Source organism: Urocitellus parryii, chromosome 11 (assembly GCF_045843805.1).
Source record: "Urocitellus parryii isolate mUroPar1 chromosome 11, mUroPar1.hap1, whole genome shotgun sequence".
Taxonomy (NCBI): Eukaryota; Metazoa; Chordata; class Mammalia; order Rodentia; family Sciuridae; genus Urocitellus; species Urocitellus parryii.
This window is the reverse complement of record NC_135541.1, coordinates 14617665-14636609: the sequence shown is the minus strand read 5'-3', so window position 1 is coordinate 14636609 and position 18945 is coordinate 14617665. Positions and strand designations below refer to the sequence as shown.

Genomic DNA, 18945 nt, shown 5'->3' with positions numbered 1-18945 from the left:
CAGAGTCTCCACCGTGGCTCTGGAGGTCACAGCCTTGGCCTCTGTACTGGACATTAGAATGGCAGTGACATTAGAAAGAATCACGCCATCCGGGAGGGGGACAGAGAAGGTCAGGGAGCTTCCTGAAGGGTTGATCTTGCATGAGGCCAAGGCCCCCAGGTCCCCACTATACCCTTCCAGGCTTGGTTGTGACTGACAAACTGGCCACTCGGCTCACTGCCCGTCTGGCTGCCCAATCCCACCTCTCTGCCCCGCTCCCCTTCTCCACAGGCCCCCCATATGATGTGCGGGTGTCAGAGGTGCGGGCCTCCTCCCTCATGCTGCAGTGGGAGCCCCCGCTGTACACGGGGGCTGGGCCAGTCACAGGCTACCGCCTCAGTGTCCAGGAAGAAGGCTTTGAGGAATGGATACCAGTCACTGCAGACCCCATCCCTGGCACCCACTTTAGGGTGAGTTCCTGCCCCTTCATAGAACCCAGGACCTGGTGGGTGCTGGGCCAGCCTCTACCATGGAGCCACACCCCCAGCCCCGCCCCTTCCAGCCAGCCCAGAGCCCTCTCTGCCCCTGGATATGTCCTGAACCACAGGACATCCAGGCTGAACAACCATCAGAGAGCATGTCCCTCACTCAATGGCAGCAGAGGACCAGAGCGGGAAGGTGGGTTACCAGGGGTGACACAGCAAGCGACCTTGTAGTAGTAGGTCTGGGCTGATGGCCTCACCCTGCTCCACACTGAATACACTGCTCCTTAAAAACTCACTTGAAAGTCAGCCGGTTATATCAGCATGTAGATGAGCTTAGCCCTTGACCGAGGAATGCTGCCTCTAGGACTGAATCTTAAAGAATGAGGCAAGGACCTATTAGTAGGAGGGGTGCTGAGATATGGCAGAGTGTGTCCTTCAAGTGGAGTCCTGTGCCAGGTGGTAGAAAGAACAGGGGGTGTAGGGAGTGACAATAGTAGAACAAGTGGAGCAGACAGCATGCAACATTGACATGAAAATACAGGTATCTGCTGCAGCCAGGACAAGCAAAGTAGGATCTAGCAGGGGATGTCTGTATGCTTAGATGGCACGTAATATATCCATCATGTTAGGTAGATAGACAGATAGATGATAGACAAATAGACACATACGTAACATACATAAATAATCATGTGTTTCTTCACACGAGAAACAAGCTCTGAACTCTCGGGGTAAGTAAGAAATCCAGCAAAACTCTTGGTTTTGTTCATTTTGTGGTTGTTTTAACTTCTACACGTGGAGGAGGGAAGGGAAGCTCAAGGTGGTTTCCCGGCATGACAAAGACAAGGAAATGAAGGGGTCCCCGGGAGCCTCCACCGCACAGTCACTGGGACCCTCAGCCAGAACCGTGGACTTTGGTCACTGGCAGCTACTTCCGAAGGCCGTAATGTCCATCCTGGGAAGCCCGTGGGTCTCGGGGGGCCTCCTCCATCAAAGGAGCATGTATCAAGACTGTTCTGTGATGTGGACCAGGTTCTATGATGTGCAGCTTTAGGGAAGGACAGCCCGTGTCCCCACCCCGCTCTCCAAGCCCCGTTCCCCAGGACAGGAAGGTGTTCGGTCACCAGGACCATTCTCTACCCCTCCGGGAGAAAAGACAGCGGGGTCCAGAGGCCCGAAACTGTGTGGGACAGAAAAGATACCAACAGCAGAACATGGCCCCTGCAGGTTTCCAGGAAATCTAGAAGGACTTTGCCAAGTTGTTCACCCTGGCCCTCTCCAGGGTGGGGCTGCTGGGGGACATTCTCCTCTATGGCTTTAGGAATCTCCTAGCTGGCAGGCATTTCTGTGATAATCCGGAAACACTAAAAATGCTTTGATTCTATAAGGATGAGATTAAGGCCATGTTAGACAGCGTCCGGGAGGACAAGCCTCGCCCGGTGGGATCCTCTGAGGCTCTGCAGTCTCGCTGCCCGGGGGCCGTTCTCTGCAGCAGAGCCGGCCAGTGCTGGGTTGGCCCTGGCCAAGGCAGACAGCCTCAGGGACTTGGCCCAGTTTCCACGCGGGGATGCTTGGCTACCGCCCACTCGCTCAGTCATTCTCTAACCACTTCTTGGCACCTGCTCCGTGCCAGGCCTGGACCAGTTCCTAGACATAAAAATCTGAACAAGTCACGGTCACTGGGTAACAGGCCATTCCAATACTGAGTGATAAATGCTCCGAGACGGAGATGGATCTGAGGACTCCCCGGAGCTCGGAGCAGGAATCCCACTGCCGCTGCCCCGGATCCTTGCCTGTGCCAGAGCTCCGTGGGGAAGCCTGAGCTCTATCTAGAAGGAGGGAGGGTGTCCCCAAGAGAAGACTCAGCAAGGACACCATGACTGTGGGGACCCTGGGGAGCCTTGGAGGGAAGGGGTCTATACAGGAGCAAGAGGACAGGGGGCTACAGCAGAGTGCAAGGCTTTAGGTCCTGCAGGGCAAATCCCGAACTTGACCCTGAGGACCACTGAAGGATTCGAGCTTGATGAGATTGGCAGAGGGCAAGACAGACTGGGGAAAAGGGGACAGAGACGCCATGGAGGGCACTGATGGGCTAATCCAGGGGAGGGGAAATGACACTCCAGTCAAGACGTGGCCGGGGCACCTTCAAGGAACGTGAGGAAAATAAAATGGGTGACACTGAGTGATTGCATGGGGAGGGCTCGAGGCAAGGACATCATGGATGTCCCAGGCCTGTCCCTGGGCTGGTGGGTGGAAGGTGACATCTATGGAGAGACACGGAACATAGGAAGGAAGAGGGTGTTCTTGGCAGGAGGAGAATAACTCAGAAGAGGGACTGGCTCCTTGCCTGTCCCCAGGCCTCAGGCATCCTGCATCCTCCTCAGGATCTTGCCAAGTAGCTCTGCACCCCTGATCCAGGAGGTGCCCCTTCACTGTCCTCAGTATTTGCTCTTGTCCCCAACCCCCAGGTGTGTGACTTGAAGCCAGGAAAGAGGTACATGTTCCAAGTACAGGCCATAAATTCAGCTGGCCTGGGGCAACCATCAATGCCTACGGACCCTGTTCTCCTGGAGGACAAGCCAGGTAGGGACCGCTGGAGGGTGCCCGTGCTCCGTGGCTGGGCTGTCACCGAGGCCGGATGGAGGTTGGTGGGGTGGGAAGTCGCATGAGGATGGCAAGCAAGGAAGTGTGGGCTCTTTATGGTGTTGGAGTGTGGTGGCAGCCACTGGAGGGCCCAAGCAGCGAGGGGCATGACCTGATTCACCGTCCACAAGCACCCAGTGCCCACCCCTGGATGTCACCTCAGATGCCCGGGAGATCGAGGTCGGCGTGGACGAAGAGGGCCGAATCTACTTGGCTTTCGAAGCCCCAGAGGCCCCCGACTCCTCGGAGTTTCAGTGGTCCAAAGACTACAAGGGCCCACCAGACCCCCAGAGGGTGGAGATCGAGGACGAAGTCAGCAGGTAAGTGACGCGGAGGAGGAGTCGGGGACGGAAGGGCCTGAATGGTGACATTCTCTTGGAGTTTCTGTTTCACTAAGGAACTGCATGAGCCTCTGCCTCGGAGACTCCACAGAGAGGCCAGGCCCTGGTTCCCAGCCTGAGTGCCAGCTTCCTGCTCTGGCAGAATCTCGGGCCTCAGCTTTCTCGTTGATAAATGCAGGTTGGACCAGATGACCACCAGGGCGTCTGTCCATGCCCCAGGTCTCCCTCCTCCTCCCCCGGCTGCTTGTGGCCTTGGCCCTGTCCACCAGGAGATAAAGCTGGTTGGTGTCTTGGGCCCTGGAGGCAGACGGGGCAATGTGGCCACTCAAGGTGCCAGGCCAGAGGAGGGGCCCTGCGAAGGTGCAGAGAGGCAGCTGCCCTGCTTCCCAGATTGGTCGGGGTCTCCACTGGAACACTGGCCACCAGAACCAAGATTCTCCAGCTCTCAGCCCCCAGGACACAAGACCAAGGGCTCTACCTCATCGTCTCTATTCTCCTGTCTGCCAGGTCCAAGGTCATCCTGAAAGAACCTGGCCTTGAGGATCTGGGCACCTACTCAGTGGTAGTCACTGATGCCGACGAAGACATCTCTGCAAGCCACACATTGACGGAGGAAGGTAATTCCCCTGCTCCCTACCGCCTCCCTGGAGACAGACCCTGATCCAGAGTCCAACACAAACACAACCAGAGCGTAGCAGCCCTCACCCACCACACTTCTTCAGTTAGCCAATCAATAATCACCTATGGAGCCCCCACCATGCAGCAGGTGCCGTCCTAGGCCCTCAACTCAAAAATCCCTGCCTGAGAGAATTCACATTCTTCTTGTCTTTCATTTTCCCACTTTTGATAAGGGCAAATGTTCCAGGATTATTTTGCTTCTTTCAATAGCATAAAAAAAAATCAAGAATGCAAGGGTGAAAATGAACCGCAAATGGTAGTTGTTCTGTGGAGTGAGGATGTCGATAGGGAGCGGTAAGGACTGTGGCTAACCAGAGTGTGGAAGCCATGTGTCAAGGCCAAGCCACACCTGATGACTCAACCAATGGAACCAGTGCTCGTGGCTGATGGGACACACTGGCTGCTGTCTTTAGAGCAAGCGGAAGAGCCCGTGCCCAATGTCTGCTGTTGCACATCAAGGCCTAAGAAGCAAAATCCAGAGGGACTGGTTCCAATTCTAGTTCCTCAATTTGCTGGCTTGAGCAAGTCATATCACCTCTCAGACCTCAGTTTCCTCCACAGCAAAGGGGGATTATAACCCCTGCTGCCCCACAGAACAATCTCATTATGCAGATACAATTAGATGTTTCTGTGCAAACTAAAGCCATCCACCATAATGGGGTTTTTGTTTTGTTGATGGGTTGCTTGCCAGAATCCCAACTCATCATGCCAAGGACCCTGGGGTTTATAGGAGAAAATGCGGTGTGTGTTCTGGCCCTGCCAATTCATCCCCGCAATACACATTTATTGAGCACTTACTATGTTCCAGACACTCATGTAGGTCCAGAGCTCAGCTCAGCACTAGAGACAAAGCTGACACAAAGAAGCAGTCAGTAAATATGCCAGCACTCTGCAGACCAGCTGTGGAGACATCTCAGTGCTCACTGCGTGGTCCAGACCCTCAGGCACTAGGACGGCATGCTATGTGGGTTAACAATGAGGCTCAGGAGACTGTGGGCCTGGTGAGGCCTGCAGGTGGACAGAGGCGCTCAGCCCACAATATTGCATGAGAACTACTGAGGTCCAGCAGAGCCTGGCTCGAGCAGGTGCTCCTCTAGGGAGGTGGGGCTTGGTCTAGGCCCTGAAGGACAGGAAACCCTGGGGCCTCCAGCAGCAGCCCCAGCAGCTCCCTCCGGGCCCCTGGGCCAAAGCCCACGGTGCTCATCCTCAGCCCCTGTGGAGCACAGGACCCAAGTTACTCCTTGGGTGAGGGCCTCTCTCAGGACTTCACTTGGCATGGGACACAAGGATGGCTCTGTTGGGCTCCTCTGGCCAGGACAGTTCACCCTCTCTGTTTTCTTCCCTGCCCCTCCCTACCCCAGAGCTGAACAGGCTGAAGAAGTTGAGTCATGAGATCAGAAACCCAGGTAAGCCTCCCAGGGAACAGCCCCTGAGCAGAGCTGGGTCCACCAGAGAGCCAGGAAGGGACCTGGATCACAGGATGGAGAGCCACAGCGTTGAAGGGTCAGAGACCAGGGGAGTCCTTGAAAGAGACCTTGGCCAGCTGATGCAAGGGAAGGAAATGGGATGGTCCCTTCTTATACTCGTTATTGGCTCTTCAGTCATTTGGGTTTGGGATCATCTAAACCTCCGCTTCTCCCCATCGGCAAGGGATAGTGCATGCCATCCTAGGGCCAGGGTCGCAAACTTGGCTGCACATTGGAATCGCCCCCGGGAGCTTTTCAAAATCCCGATGCCACCAGGCACAGTGGCACACACCTGTAATCCCAGCAGCTCAGGAGGCTGAGACAGGAGGATTCAGAGTTCCAAGCCAGCCTCAGCAAAAGCGAGGCCCTGAGCAACTCAGTGAGACCCCGTCTCTAAATAAAATACAAAATAGGGCTGGGGACGTGGCTCAGTGGTTGAGCGCCCCTGGGTTCAATCCCTGATATTCCCCCCCAAAAAAATTCCAATGCCCAGGCAAATCAGAATCTCTGGGGGTGAAGTCCAGACACTAGTGTCTTTGAAAATCCCCCAGGATCTCATGCCCAGCCAGGTGTGGACTATGGCCCCAGAGCCCATGAAGGGGAAGAGCCAAGATGAGTGGAAAGAAAAGCTGCCCAGACCCACCCCAGTCCAGCCTCCTGCAGGCTCTGCAAACCCGTCACACTTCAAATGCCAACAGAGTCCAGGCAGGGCTGGAGGGGAGGAGCAGGAGAGGGCGCCCACCCACACCCTTCCCAACTGTGCCCCCAGTGATCAAGCTGATCTCCGGCTGGAACATCGACATCCTGGAGCAGGGAGAGGTGCGGCTCTGGCTGGAAGTGGAAAAGCTGTCCCCAGCTGCGGAGCTGCACCTCATCTTCAACCAGAAGGAGATCTTCAGCTCACCGGTAATGGGCCCTCGGTCCCTCCATGAAGCTCCCCCAACTCAGCTGACCTCCCCTGGCTTTGGCTTTTCACAGGGTGGAACTTCCCCAAAAGGGGCATTTCAGAGATGGCTCTGTGCTTTGGCTGTCACCAAGATGGAGCGGGGATGGGGACACCTGGCTTTTAGTACATGGGAGGTGGAAAGATGTGCAGGATGTGTCAGGAACATTTCTATAAAAGAATTTTCTAGACCTTCTACTACTTTCAAATGTCCCAGCAGACATCCTGAAGGTGGAACGCCTTTTCATGCAGTGCCTTTTCATCCAAGCCCAGACCCTAACCCTGTTTTAGGTAAAAATGTAAAGCTTTTCTGCACAAGTTTCATGTGCACTGAGTGGAGAGTTTCTGTTCTATTGGTCACTTGTGCTCATTTACTCATTTTCCTATTCTTTATGCAATAGCTCCTGATCTTCTTGATTTTTTTCTCTTAAATTCAAACTCGTTCATCATAAATCAGTGCAGCATGAATGAGGTTGTGCCTCCGCATCCACATATCAAAATACACGTTGGTTCATTTTAAATGATTTTTATTGCTTCTTCATATTACAGTGAAAGTGCTACATTGTTTTTATTTTAATTCATAGTGTAGATAGGCTGAGTTAAAATGAGCCATATAAATTGCTGATATTCAACCTTATTTATCTGCAAACACGGCTATTTCAGTCTCATGAAAGATTCAAGCTCATGATGCAATTTCACGTTATTTGTGAATTTCGTCTGCAGATGGCAAAGCCGCCATCAGAAAACAAGAATTGGGGCTGGTGGAATTGCTGTGTAGCCTGGGCTAGATGCTGAGTTAAATCCCCAGCAGAAAGGAAAGAAGGAAGGAAGGAAGAAGGAGAGAGGGAGGGAAGAAGGAAGAGGGAGAAAGAAGCAAAGCAAGTGTTTGTTACAGAGAAGTGGATGCTGGTTCTGACCGAAGGGAATGCACTCAGGGGTGGATGTCAGAAAACTCACATCCAGTCCCATGGGCTGTCTGACCTAACCAGGGCAGGTCTCCACCTCTCCATGCCTCTGTGTTTGCATCTGTTGTCCCAGGATCAAGAGAAGCATATGAGGAACCCAAATGGAAAGCCCCAAGCACAGATCATACAGCATCTGGACAATCAAATCCCCCTCCAGAAAAACAAAATAAAGTTAGATACAAATAAAGCCAAACAGAATAAGGACCTAAATATGGAAAATAAAACTTTTTAAACTGCTAGAATGTGGCAAAATGTAAAGAGGGGTTAATTATGGCTGGCTAGTACAGGGGTGGTTTTTAATACCATTCTTTATGTACTTCTAGAGAGTTCTAGTAAATTGTAAACGAAGTTGAAAATTTCCAAAAATGAGGCACAAGAGGGGTGAGGGACTTATTATTAAATTGTAATTAATTCAAGCATCCAGGGGCGTTCCCAGACACTGGGTGCTGGGGGAGCCCCAATCTATACAAGAAGGAAAGGCCCCTCCCAGTCTCTGAAGGCCGATAACCTTGCACTCATCACCCCCAAATCCGAGCACCCGCTGAAGTGCTGCCCACAGCAAAATCCCCAGGATAGGAAAAGTGACTCGGGGGGTTGTTCTCCCCAGAATCGCAAAATCAACTTCGACCGAGAGAAGGGGCTGGTGGAGGTGATCATCCTTCACCTGTCGGAGGAGGATAAGGGGTCGTACACCGCTCAGCTCCAAGACGGAAAAGCTAAGAACCAGATCACCCTGACCCTGGTGGACGACGGTCAGCCCCGACCCCGCTGCCCTGCTGCCCCGCACCCGCCACCCCCCACCGCCCCGCAGGCTCTGGGCTCCCAGCTCTGGGGCCTGTCCACCCCAAAGTCCCCTCTGGAGTCCTGCCTTCTCTGGGCTCATGCCAGTTCCTCCCTGTGTGTCCACAGATTTTGACAAACTTCTGAGGAAGGCAGATGCTAAGAGAAGAGACTGGAAGAGAAAACAAGGTAAGAGGTGCTGGAGGGACGTCCACCTCGGCCACTGGTCCACGCTGGAGACCAGCTAGACAGGGTGTTAACAGGAGCCCCATCCCCACCCCAGAGAGGCCCAGTGAGGTTCAGTCCAGTTCTGCCCTGGCACCAGAACAAAAAGCACTTTCCCAGCCCGAGTGAGTTCCTCCTTAGAGTTTGCACCCCAGACTCTCTGTTGCTTCACCCCAGTCCCGCCCCGTGCGGGCAGCATCTTAGGGGCCAGGGGTCTTCCGCTGCTGCCGCCCAGCTGCCTTCCCCGTACGGCCACCAGGTGGCGCCCGAGTGGATGAGTGGGTGTGTCTCCTGTTCCTCCCGCAGGTCCCTATTTCCAGGATCCCTTGCAGTGGAAGATCACTGAGGACTGCCAAGTGCTGCTAACGTGCAAGGCAAGCCCCCACCTGCCCAGTGGGGAGGGACCTGCATCTTGTCCTCAAGTCCACTGGATGTCCCTGCCCATCCCACTACCACCCCCCATTCCATTCCCTGTGCTTGACTGACCCCTACCTGGGAGACCCCACTTAACCTAAAACAAGTCGTCTTCCCGGAGTGCAGGCAGGAGGACGCATGTGAGGTGGGTCAGCCCTGAGCCAGCGCTCCCAGCACCTCCAGACAGGGTCCCATGGGACCAGTAGGTCAGGGAGCCTGACTCTGCCCAAAGCATTGCCGTACTATTTTATTTCACCCATGTCACAATCGTGGGTGAAATACGCATTATTATCCCCACCTCGCAGATGAGAAAACCTCGGGGAAATATCCCAAGACCGCAGGGTTAGCCGTGGAGTCCAGGTTCTAACTGACGCTGCTTGACTCCAAAGCGGGAGGTCCTTCTCAGCACCTGCAGCCTCTTCAATCACTGGAGAAGGACGGGGTGGGTGGGGGCTCCTCCAGGAGCATATTCATTCCGGGAACGTGAAGCACCTACTATGTGCCAAGTGCTCTGCAAGGTACTAGATGCACAAGGACGCAGTCTTGGTCCCTCAGGCCTCTGGGAGCCCTTGGTCCAGGACGGCTGGAAAGCGGCTTGATCAGACCTGAGCCAGGAATGGATTGGTCACAATGGGGGTATGCAGTGCTTCCAGGGAGGTTTCCTGGAGGAAGCGACATCTAACTGAGCCTATGAGAAGTGTTGGATTGGGGTGGAGCTCAGTGGAAGAGTGTTTGTGGATTACGTGTGAGACCCTGAGTTCAATCCCCAGTATGCACATGCATGTGCACACACACACACACACATGCACACACACAAAAAAAAAGCCTAGGCATTTACAAGGAGAATAGAGAAGGGAAGAGACCTAGAGGCAGAGGGAACACTATTAGCAAAAGCTTTGGTTCCAGAAGCCTGCAGAGGAGACTCCTGGCGTGAGGAAGGGGCCCTGGGATCTGACCGAGTGTGGGAGGGATTGAACCCCGGGGAGGAAGCCATGTTTGTGGAACCACTCTGAAGGGCTGAGTTTTCACTTGAGAAAGCTGATGGCGTCCCCTTGTGCTCCACCCTCCCCAGGTGACCAACACCAAGAAGGAGACTCGCTTCCAGTGGTTCTTCAAGAAAAGGGAGACGCCAGCCGGTCAGTATGACCCACAGACAGGAGAAGGATGTATCCTCATTGAAGAGGTGGGTGCCAACTGGGCTCCAGCCTCACCCCGCCCTCAGCTGCAAGTGGGCAGCACCGAGGGCACCAGGCTGGGAGTCCCTGCAGGGCTGGGGCCAGGGAGAGAGAGGGAGGCCCTCGTCCTAGGTGCAGATCTTTAGGGGCATCAAAACTCAATCACCAAAGTAAGTAACAATATCCCCAGCTCATCATGCAATATCATTAAAAAATCAAAATTAACAACAACAAAAAAAGACCTTGAAGAAAAAAACTACCAAAATTTTCAATTCGGGCAGGACATGTGTTACTGATTTTCCTTGGCTTGGGCGCCAGGCCTGGCCATGCTGCCGACTGTGCATCCTCAGGCTAGTAGCTGACCTTCTCTGATCTCAGCTTTCATCAGGAAGATGAGCAGGTTGGAAGGGATGCTCTCTCAGTGGTCCTTCCTGCCCCGACAGTTCAGGAAAGAGGTCTCCATGTGAGACAGGTCTAGGCAGAACAGAGTGGGCCTGGAGTTTGATTGTCCCACCCGTCCTTCCCCACGGTCTTTGCAGGAGTGTGCCTGGTTACAGGGCTTGTTCTTAACCCATCTGTATTTCTCTGCCCTACTGCTGAGTCCCGTGGCCTTGCTGAGGGCCACATAGGACTGGGGAAATCACAGGCTGCCTACTCGAGAGGAAATAATGATCCCAGGGTCTTCTAAATCCTAGGTAGGACAATGCTATATCAGCCCTGGCCACGTTTTACCAAAGGGAAAACTGAGGCTCAGAGGGGTCAAGTTCAAGGATACAAGGCTGGAGCATGGTTCAGAAATCCCTCCAGTCCCTGCTCCCAGTTTGACTCGAACTTTAGAGCTGACAGTGCATGGAGGAAAGGAAGGGGGAAAAGGAAAGAATTGTTGGGGTTCAGTCTCTCAAATCCCAGGTTAAGGGCTGCTTCTGCCTTGGACCTTCGCCCCAAACCCACTATGTAGGGATGCTCTGGGTGCTGGGGACCTTTGAAGCTAATATTACCCCCCTGAAGGAAGTGTTGTGTAATGAGAGGTCACTGCTGACCTCGGATCTTGCCTGAAAAGCACCACCCCTGGACTGCAGCCGGAGCTCAGTGGCAGAGCGCTTGCCTAGCATGGAAAGCCCTGGGTTCCACCCCAGCACCATCCAAAAAAAAAAAAAAAAGTTCTCCGGGTTCTTGCTTTGCTGAGCGTGGGTTCAGATTTTGTGTGGGGCTGACAGATATGTGCCAGAAAGGCCCCCTTGTCCCAGGCACAAGCAAGCACAACCGTGCTTCCTTCTGGGAGGTGCAGAATGGTCCCTCCATCCGGGGCCCCCAGGCCAGGGGCAGCTTGACAGGGGGTGTGCCATGCTCAGACAGGCTCTGCAAGGAGGGCTGTCCTGTGCTGTCAACCCAAGTGCAGGGGTCACCACAGCCACCCTGACCCTCCTCAGGCTCAGACAGGCCCTGAGCAAGGAACCAGCGGTCACTGGAGCCACCTTAGAGACCACCAGCCCAGACGAGTGAACCAGGTCCCAGAGAGAGGAGGTCTCGCCCGAGGTCCCGCAGAGTCAGGGCCAGGCCCGCAGCCCAGGCCTCCTCACTTGCCGTCCATCTCTCCTGAGCCCCTGCTGACCCGGCCATCTCCTATCCTTCCAGTTGTCCAGAGAGGACCAGGGAATTTACCGAGCAGTGGTCTCTGATGAGCGAGGAGAAGACGACACCATGCTGGACCTCGAAGGTGAAGGTAGGAGCTGGTGACCTTAGAGATGGGCCAGGAGGGCTGTGGGGGTCACACTAGAGCAAGAGACTATGAAATGATCTGTGAGGTAAGATGAATGAGGTCCCCATGTCCCTAGAGCCCTCCACCCCCAAGTCATCCTGCAGATCTCCCTGTGTCCAGAGAACAGCTCATGAGCTCCACCAGCCTTTTCCAAGGACACCCCCATCCCGGGCATCCCTAGAGAGCCCCACACAGCTGACCGTTCTGTCTCCCCCCCAGCCCTGGATGCCATCTTCACCGAGCTGGGCAGGATCGGAGGTAAGCTAGCCCACCTCTTTGCCCAGCCCCACCCTGATGCCACAGAGCCTCCAAGGGGACTCCCACCAGCCTCAGCTGCCGGGGTGGGTTAAGTGGGTTAAGTGTGCAACCCAAAGACTGGGAGAGAAGCTGCTTCCTCCTCGCAGCACGCGTTCCCCACCACACTGCCCTGCAGGGCAGGAGCGAGCAGGCTGGCCCCAAAACACTCTGCCCAGAGGTCCTTGGGGAGGACTCTCCCTCCTCCTCTGTCTCCCCAGCCCTCTCTGCGACCCCACTGAAAATCCAGGGAACCGAGGAGGGGATCCGCATCTTTAGCAAGGTCAAGTACTTCAACGTGGACTACATGAAAACCACCTGGTTCCACAAGTAGGTTGGCCTTGCCCAGAGCTCTAGCCAGGCTGCATGGGGCCCAGCACCTGCCCCTCAAGGGCTTCCCTCCCTGCCCCCTGCCCAGTCCTCCCAGCAGAGCCCACTTCCAGGGGGTTGGAAGAGACATGGGTTTCATACCAGTTCTGCTGTCTGCAGATGGAGTTGGGGGTGGGGATCAGCAGTCAGAGGAGAAGGTTTTCCAGAGAAAAATGGAAATATAGTAATAGTAACTGCGTATCCATGGCCACAAAGTGATCATGGTCTCCAAGCAGCATCTAGGAATTGGATGAGAGAAAAATGTAGGAACAAGGATGAATCAGATGGTCAGGTGGGTCACGGTGCCCTTGTGGATCTTTGCAGCCTAGCAGACAATCAGGCGCCAAGCTTAGGGGAAAGGTGCTGGCAGAGGGTCCTCTATAGCTAAAAACTAATGGAGGGTCAGGGCTTGACATGGTAGCCACAGAGATTCAGCCAAAAGCTAAGTCACCCCAGATAGTTTGAGAGCAGAATTTCCCAGTGCTTCTTATCATGTGCATGCCTCAGCCTCGTGCAGCAGACATTACTGCACCCATTGTGAAGGGAAGGCTAGACTGATGGGTTCACGATTGTCAAATGAGAACTGAGGCCAGAGAGAATTACAGAATAATGGGCTCCTTCTCTAGGCATAGAACATTGGGAACACAGACCGGGTGTCTCCAGGAATGAAATTCAAGTAAAGAAAGGAAAGAGGGTAACCTTCTATGGCTTCTAAGGTTAGGGGAGAGTGATTGTGGGAAGAAACCCTTAAACTCATGGAGGGTTTAAGATGAGAACGAAAGAGAAGAGGAACTGGCTCTTGAGGATGGAAGAAGTGGTGGTTACTTCCCTGGAGTCATACTTCACCAGGATCCCAGCCTACAGAATTTATTACAGATTTGGACTCAGCACCTGCACACAGCTGATACGTCACGAGATTTGATGAATGAGTGAGTGAGTGAGTGAGTGGACAGTGGAATGATGTTGGTTGGCTGGATGCAGAAGGCAAAGGATCAGTGAGTGGCTATGTGACCACGTCTCCTGGAAACCACACCCAGGAGGGATTTGGGGCAGGGGTGCTTACAGCCGTGTGGCCAGCCAGCCTTGACCATGTCCCTATGGTCACACTCAGAGACAAGCGCCTGGAGACTGGCGATCGGATACGGGCGGGCACCACTCTGGATGAGATCTGGCTCCACATCCTGGACCCCAAAGACTCGGACAAGGGCAAATACAGCCTGGAAATAGCCGCGGGAAAGGAAGTCCGGCAGCTCTCCGTGGACCTCTCGGGGCAAGGTGAGCCTGTCCGCTGAGAAACCTGTTGAGAAAACTCCACGGTCTTTGGGGGGAACTCCTGCCTGCGCACCCCACCCTGTCACTCCCTCAAGAGGATACTGGAATGGGGAGAAGAGTGGGGGACAGTCAGGACTAGGCCCTGTCCCTGAGGGTCCCGGCGGAGGCCCTGATGCCCCCAACCTTTGTCCTTCTTGCAGCTTTTGACGACGCCTTGGCTGAACACCAGAGACTGAAGTGAGTCTCCTTCGTGTTCTCCGTGGGACCCCCGGGCCACCTCCACCTCCCCTCCTCACCCCTTCTCCGCCACCGGGCAGGGCTGCCCTTGACCCCACACCTTGTCCCATTTCTGTTTTTCAGAGCCTTGGCCATCATCGAGAAGAGTAAGTCCCCAGCGTTTCTGGGGGTTTTGCCTCTGAGTCTGGGTGGCCTCCCGGCAGGCGCTGGAGTCCCAGTCCCCTGGCAGGGTCAGTGGGGCTCTGGGGTCTCACAGGGAGACCTGGGCGGCAGCAGCGCCCACAGATAAGGGACGCGAGGATTCCAGAGCCGGTGTGTGTGGACGTGTCCAGCGCGGGCCTGGTGCCCAGCAGGGCCACAGCAACGTTGGTGGCTGTGGTGTGAGGCCTTGCAGGGCCAGCCTCCTCCAGGGAGAGAGCACCACTGAGACCAGCCTCGGCCCACTCAGGCCAAGGGGACTCTCACGCCACCAGCCTGTTTCCCAGCTCCACCCTCCCTCCCATCCTGGAGGCCATGTCTTAGACAAGGTGCCCCAACTAGACCCCAATAGACGCCCGTCAAACTCACCCACATGTGGCTGCTGGGGTGTGTGGCATTGCAGTCTGGGGAAGTGGATCATCTCACCCGGGGCCCGGTGAAGATCCCTGCCCACGTGGTGTCCCTCCCTCGGGCCTTTCCTGCCCGAGGGTCCTTCTCCCTTTCCTGATGCAGGGGCGAGGGCCAGGCTGACACCCCTTCTCTTCCTGCGGCCTCCCCTGAAGCCTGGGGAACCTATCTGTTTCTGCCTTATCTTTTACAGCCACTCTCTTCCTGCCCACACACAACAGCCACCAGGTCCATCCTTGGACCAGAGTGAGAGTGTCCCAAAAGCTTCTATCCTACCTCCCGGGCCAGCTCCTAGTCCACACCCCAGCTGGCTGTCACCACTGTGCAGATTTCACGCCTGCGACCCAGGGACACCTCACTGCCTTGAGGGCAGGGTGCTGCTGTCTCTCTCTCTCTCTCTCTCTCTCTCTCTCTCTCTCTCTCTCTCACACACACACACACACACACACACACACACACACACACACACACACACACGGTGCTGCCACTCCTCTGGTCAATGGCAGAAACACACCAAGTCCCACACCTCCTACTGGTGAAGACAAGGAAGTGCATCCCACGGTTTCAGATTTCCATCCAATGTGAAGAAAACAGAAACAAGGAGCCTCCCTTAAAATAAGCCTCAGCCCTGGGAAGCGGCTCACCACTGCCGTCTCGTTTCCCTTCCAGATCGAGCCAAAGTGGTGAGGGGCCTGCCAGACGTGGCCACCATCATGGAAGATAAGGTACCCACCCTCCGACCACAGAGGGGTCCCAGTGGTGTTCCCTCAGGGAGCCATCCAGGACCGCAACCCTGTGTAGAATCAAGAGCCAGAGGCCAGCTGGCCACCCAGAGAGGCTGGACCTGCCACAGTCAGCCAAGTGACCACATCTCACTCACCCTGTGTGTTCAGGGAGAGCCACTGCACCTGGTGTCCAACCAGAACCAGCCCTTCCTTCCTTCCTCCCTTCCTCCCTCCCTTCCTTCTCTCCTTCCCTCCTTCCGAAGTACTGAGGATTCAACCCAGGGGTACTCCACCAGTAACCTACATTCCCAGCTCCTTTTATTTTTTGAGACAGGATCTCACTGTGTTGCTCAGGGCCTCACCGAGTTGTTGAGTTTGGCCTCGAACTTGTGATCCTCCTGCCTCAGCCTCCCAAGTGGTTGGGATTACAGGCATGCACACCGCACCTGGCTTCCCATCTCTCTCTCTGGTGTCACAGACTGCCATCTCTGGCTTCCATTTCCCAAGAGTTTGACTGGACGATCCCTTCTAGGGCTGGAATTATCCAAGACTAGTGTTTTCAAAAGTCCTGGCTACCATTTTCTGACGGTGCTTTCTTTGTGCCAGGCTCAATTCCATGTGGGTGACCTGTTTTAACTGATTTCATCATAGAGGCAATCTCATGAAATGGGGCATGATTACTAGCAACACTTGATAGCTGAGGAAACAGAGACTCAGACTAGTCAAGAGACTTATCTAAGGTCACACAGCCTGAAGGAGTAGAGATGAGATTCAAACTCAGACAGCTCCGGTCCAGAGCCTATGACGTGTTTAACCATTACATTCTGGGGCTCTGCATTAGATCTTATTTGATAATTTTCCAATTCAATTCATAAGTCTTTGTGCTATTGTAATAAAATCTTACATGGTAAAGTCATGACACATATATGACAATAAAGCAATCAAACAAACTGCAGGCCATTCTGGGGCAGGTAATTACTAGAGTGGAATAGTGGGAAATTCCAACTAGTAAGCGCTCCTAGAAAGGTGGATGATGGAGAACGTGGGGTGAAAATAAAATGTCTCTCACCTTTAGAGGTCACAGTAAAACCCACACAATGAATTTATCCCAAGGAGCTACCTGTACCAGGAGCTCTCTGGGGACATGAAGGTGAATACCAAGTTCAAGTGACAAGGAGGTGAGACTCTTCTCTTCCTCTCTCTTGGAACAGACCCTGTGCCTGACCTGTGTCATCTCAGGAGACCCTGCTCCTGAAATCGCTTGGCTAAAGAATGACCAGCCTGTTGCCTTCCTCGACCGCTACCACATGGAGGTAAAGGGGAACGAGGTCACCATCACCATCGTGAAGGTCAACAGTGAGGACAGCGGGCGCTATGGCGTCTTTGTCAAGAACAAGTATGGCTCTGAGACAGGCCAGGTCACCATCAGCGTGTTCAAACACGGGGACGAGCCCAAGGAGCTCAAGAAGATGTGATGAGCGTGTTCCGGGCACGGCCTGAGGTCCAGCCTGCGTGGACCAGCAGGGCCAACCAGCGGGTCACAGCCTGGTGCAGGCCACGGGAGCGGGCAGAGGGAAGGGGACAGGGTGGAACCAAGGACATGGGGAGGGGGGTAGTGTGGACACACCAAAGGGGAGAAGCAAAGGTCTCAGTCGGGTTTTTGAGAGACCTCCAACATGGCAGGGCGAGCGCTGGACTGGGAATGGGAAACGCAGATGTGAGACTCGGCTTCAGCTGGACTCTCCATGAGCCTTTCTCATCTATCGGTGGGCATTCCTACCCCTCCCCGGCACTGTGTGGGAGGACCCCTGATAAGCCACATGCCATGATTCTCCACAGGAGGCAACTTTGCTCTGCAGGGGACATTTGGCAATGTCACTATTTTGAGCTGTCACAACTGGAGGTGTTTCCTGGCACAGCTGAGTGGGCTGCTAACACCCCAGCTCGCTGCGCAGACTCACCTGATCCCAGGTGTAAACAGTACAAACACTCACTTGAGATCCAGCATGTGCCAGGCTGAGGGTGGCACTGGGAGGTCAAAGACAAATGATAGACAGGTCCCACCCATGAGGAGGTCTCTGTCTAGTTCACAGAGCTGGGTGCAAATGACTCCAGGAGAAGGCACATAAAGTGCCACCAGAGTTCAGAGGAAGGACCCAGATGGTTACCTTGATGGTAAAAATCGTTATCGGGCAAAATCGTTGGCAAAATCGTTATCGGGCCCTGAAAAATTTGGAATGGGTCCATTTTTGCTGCGGGAAGAGAGAAGGTCGCTTCAGGAGTGGGCATGGTGGAAGCAAAGGTGAGAAGGGAGGCTGCCTCGGCGACCTTGGATGACCTTGGATGACCTTGGGCGACCTTGGGCGCCGGGCTTGCAGGAGGGGCCTCTTCCCTGGTGTGACAGGTACTGGTTGGCCTTGCTGGATGGATCTCAGGACAGACCTGGGCGTGCCCCTGCCCTCCAGTTTCCTTCTTTTTAAAAAAATAAGACGGCAGGAGGAGGGAATTACAAATTACAGATGTTTGTTATAAAATTTTAGAAAATCCTAGAAATTATAAAGGAGAAAATAAAAATCATCTGTACTCCCATCACCAGGAGGTGACACCTGTCTCCAATTTCTGAAACAACTGCCAAATTGTAGGGTAAAATGAATCCCTCCTACACCAGCCAGCTGCATGTGCCAGGGCATGGTGGGAACCAGCAGACCCTGTGGCTCACACTCTGGGCCACAGGTGCTCAGCAGGACCTCTTCTGGGGAGAGGAGGGTGCCAGCCAGGACCTGATGGGAATGTGAGGAACCATCAGAGTCTTAAAGGCAAACACCCCTAGGCTTGCAAACACCCGCTCGCCACCCGCTTGCCATGTGATCTTGCACAATACTTTCCCTTTTTCTGGACCTCAGTTTCTCATCCATATAATGAGACGACTGAAAGATCATTTTGAGGACCCTTCCAGCTGACACTAAGATTCTTTATTACTTCCCACAACTTGATTCTCCTTTGCTTCTCCTTTCCTATGAAGAAAGAAAAGAAAAAACTCCTTCCTAGCCCACCTCCCACTTGCAGCCTTGCAGTCTCTGAGGAGAATCTTAGCTTCTTTCCTGTGACAATGAAAAATGTTTCAATGACAATGAAAAAAAAATGTTTCACCAACATTGAAAAACCCATTGGCCACGATGGAACGTGGTGTGAACGCCCCCTGTTGGCGAGGATTGTGTTTACACTCTAAGAAGACCAGCAGGAAGCTGCTCCCAGGAGGGGCTGGAGATACTGGAGGCTTCATGATGAGGTGGCAAACAAGTTTGGGAGCAGGATCTGGTCCCTGTCCTGCTGCATTTGAGCCTACACCATATTGATCACAGTTCTTTTTAATTCCCCGACTGACATCTAACATACCTGGCGTACCTGAGTCTGGTACAGATGCTTGCTCTCTCTTCAAATTATGTTTTTACTTTTAGTATGCCTTGTAGCTGATTGTTGAAAGGTCAACATGACATGTCAGGTCAAAGGAACTGTGATCAATGGGCCTAAATGCTGCAGTGGCAAGGTGTAAGGGAGGGGAAACATTCTATAGCTGTGATTTGGTCTTAGG

General features: G+C 54.0%; 1 protein-coding gene across 2 annotated transcripts in view; it reads left to right on the top strand.

Annotated features, from left to right (window-relative positions):
* Positions 1 to 17824, top strand: part of Myom3 (myomesin 3) — a 42389-nt gene extending 24565 nt beyond the window's left edge. For both annotated transcript variants that reach the window (XM_026403614.2, XM_026403615.2), the window contains exons 20-37: positions 271 to 449; positions 2930 to 3044; positions 3268 to 3424; positions 3953 to 4062; positions 5485 to 5529; positions 6359 to 6495; positions 8105 to 8249; positions 8407 to 8466; positions 8809 to 8876; positions 9989 to 10099; positions 11727 to 11814; positions 12070 to 12108; positions 12366 to 12474; positions 13625 to 13788; positions 13986 to 14022; positions 14146 to 14168; positions 15298 to 15353; positions 16565 to 17824. In XM_026403614.2, the coding sequence (XP_026259399.2) occupies positions 271 to 449; positions 2930 to 3044; positions 3268 to 3424; positions 3953 to 4062; positions 5485 to 5529; positions 6359 to 6495; positions 8105 to 8249; positions 8407 to 8466; positions 8809 to 8876; positions 9989 to 10099; positions 11727 to 11814; positions 12070 to 12108; positions 12366 to 12474; positions 13625 to 13788; positions 13986 to 14022; positions 14146 to 14168; positions 15298 to 15353; positions 16565 to 16828 (1907 nt within the window). In that variant the 3' untranslated portion in view covers positions 16829 to 17824. The remainder of the gene's footprint in view (positions 1 to 270; positions 450 to 2929; positions 3045 to 3267; positions 3425 to 3952; positions 4063 to 5484; positions 5530 to 6358; positions 6496 to 8104; positions 8250 to 8406; positions 8467 to 8808; positions 8877 to 9988; positions 10100 to 11726; positions 11815 to 12069; positions 12109 to 12365; positions 12475 to 13624; positions 13789 to 13985; positions 14023 to 14145; positions 14169 to 15297; positions 15354 to 16564) is intronic.
* Positions 17825 to 18945: the final 1121 nt, after the last annotated feature.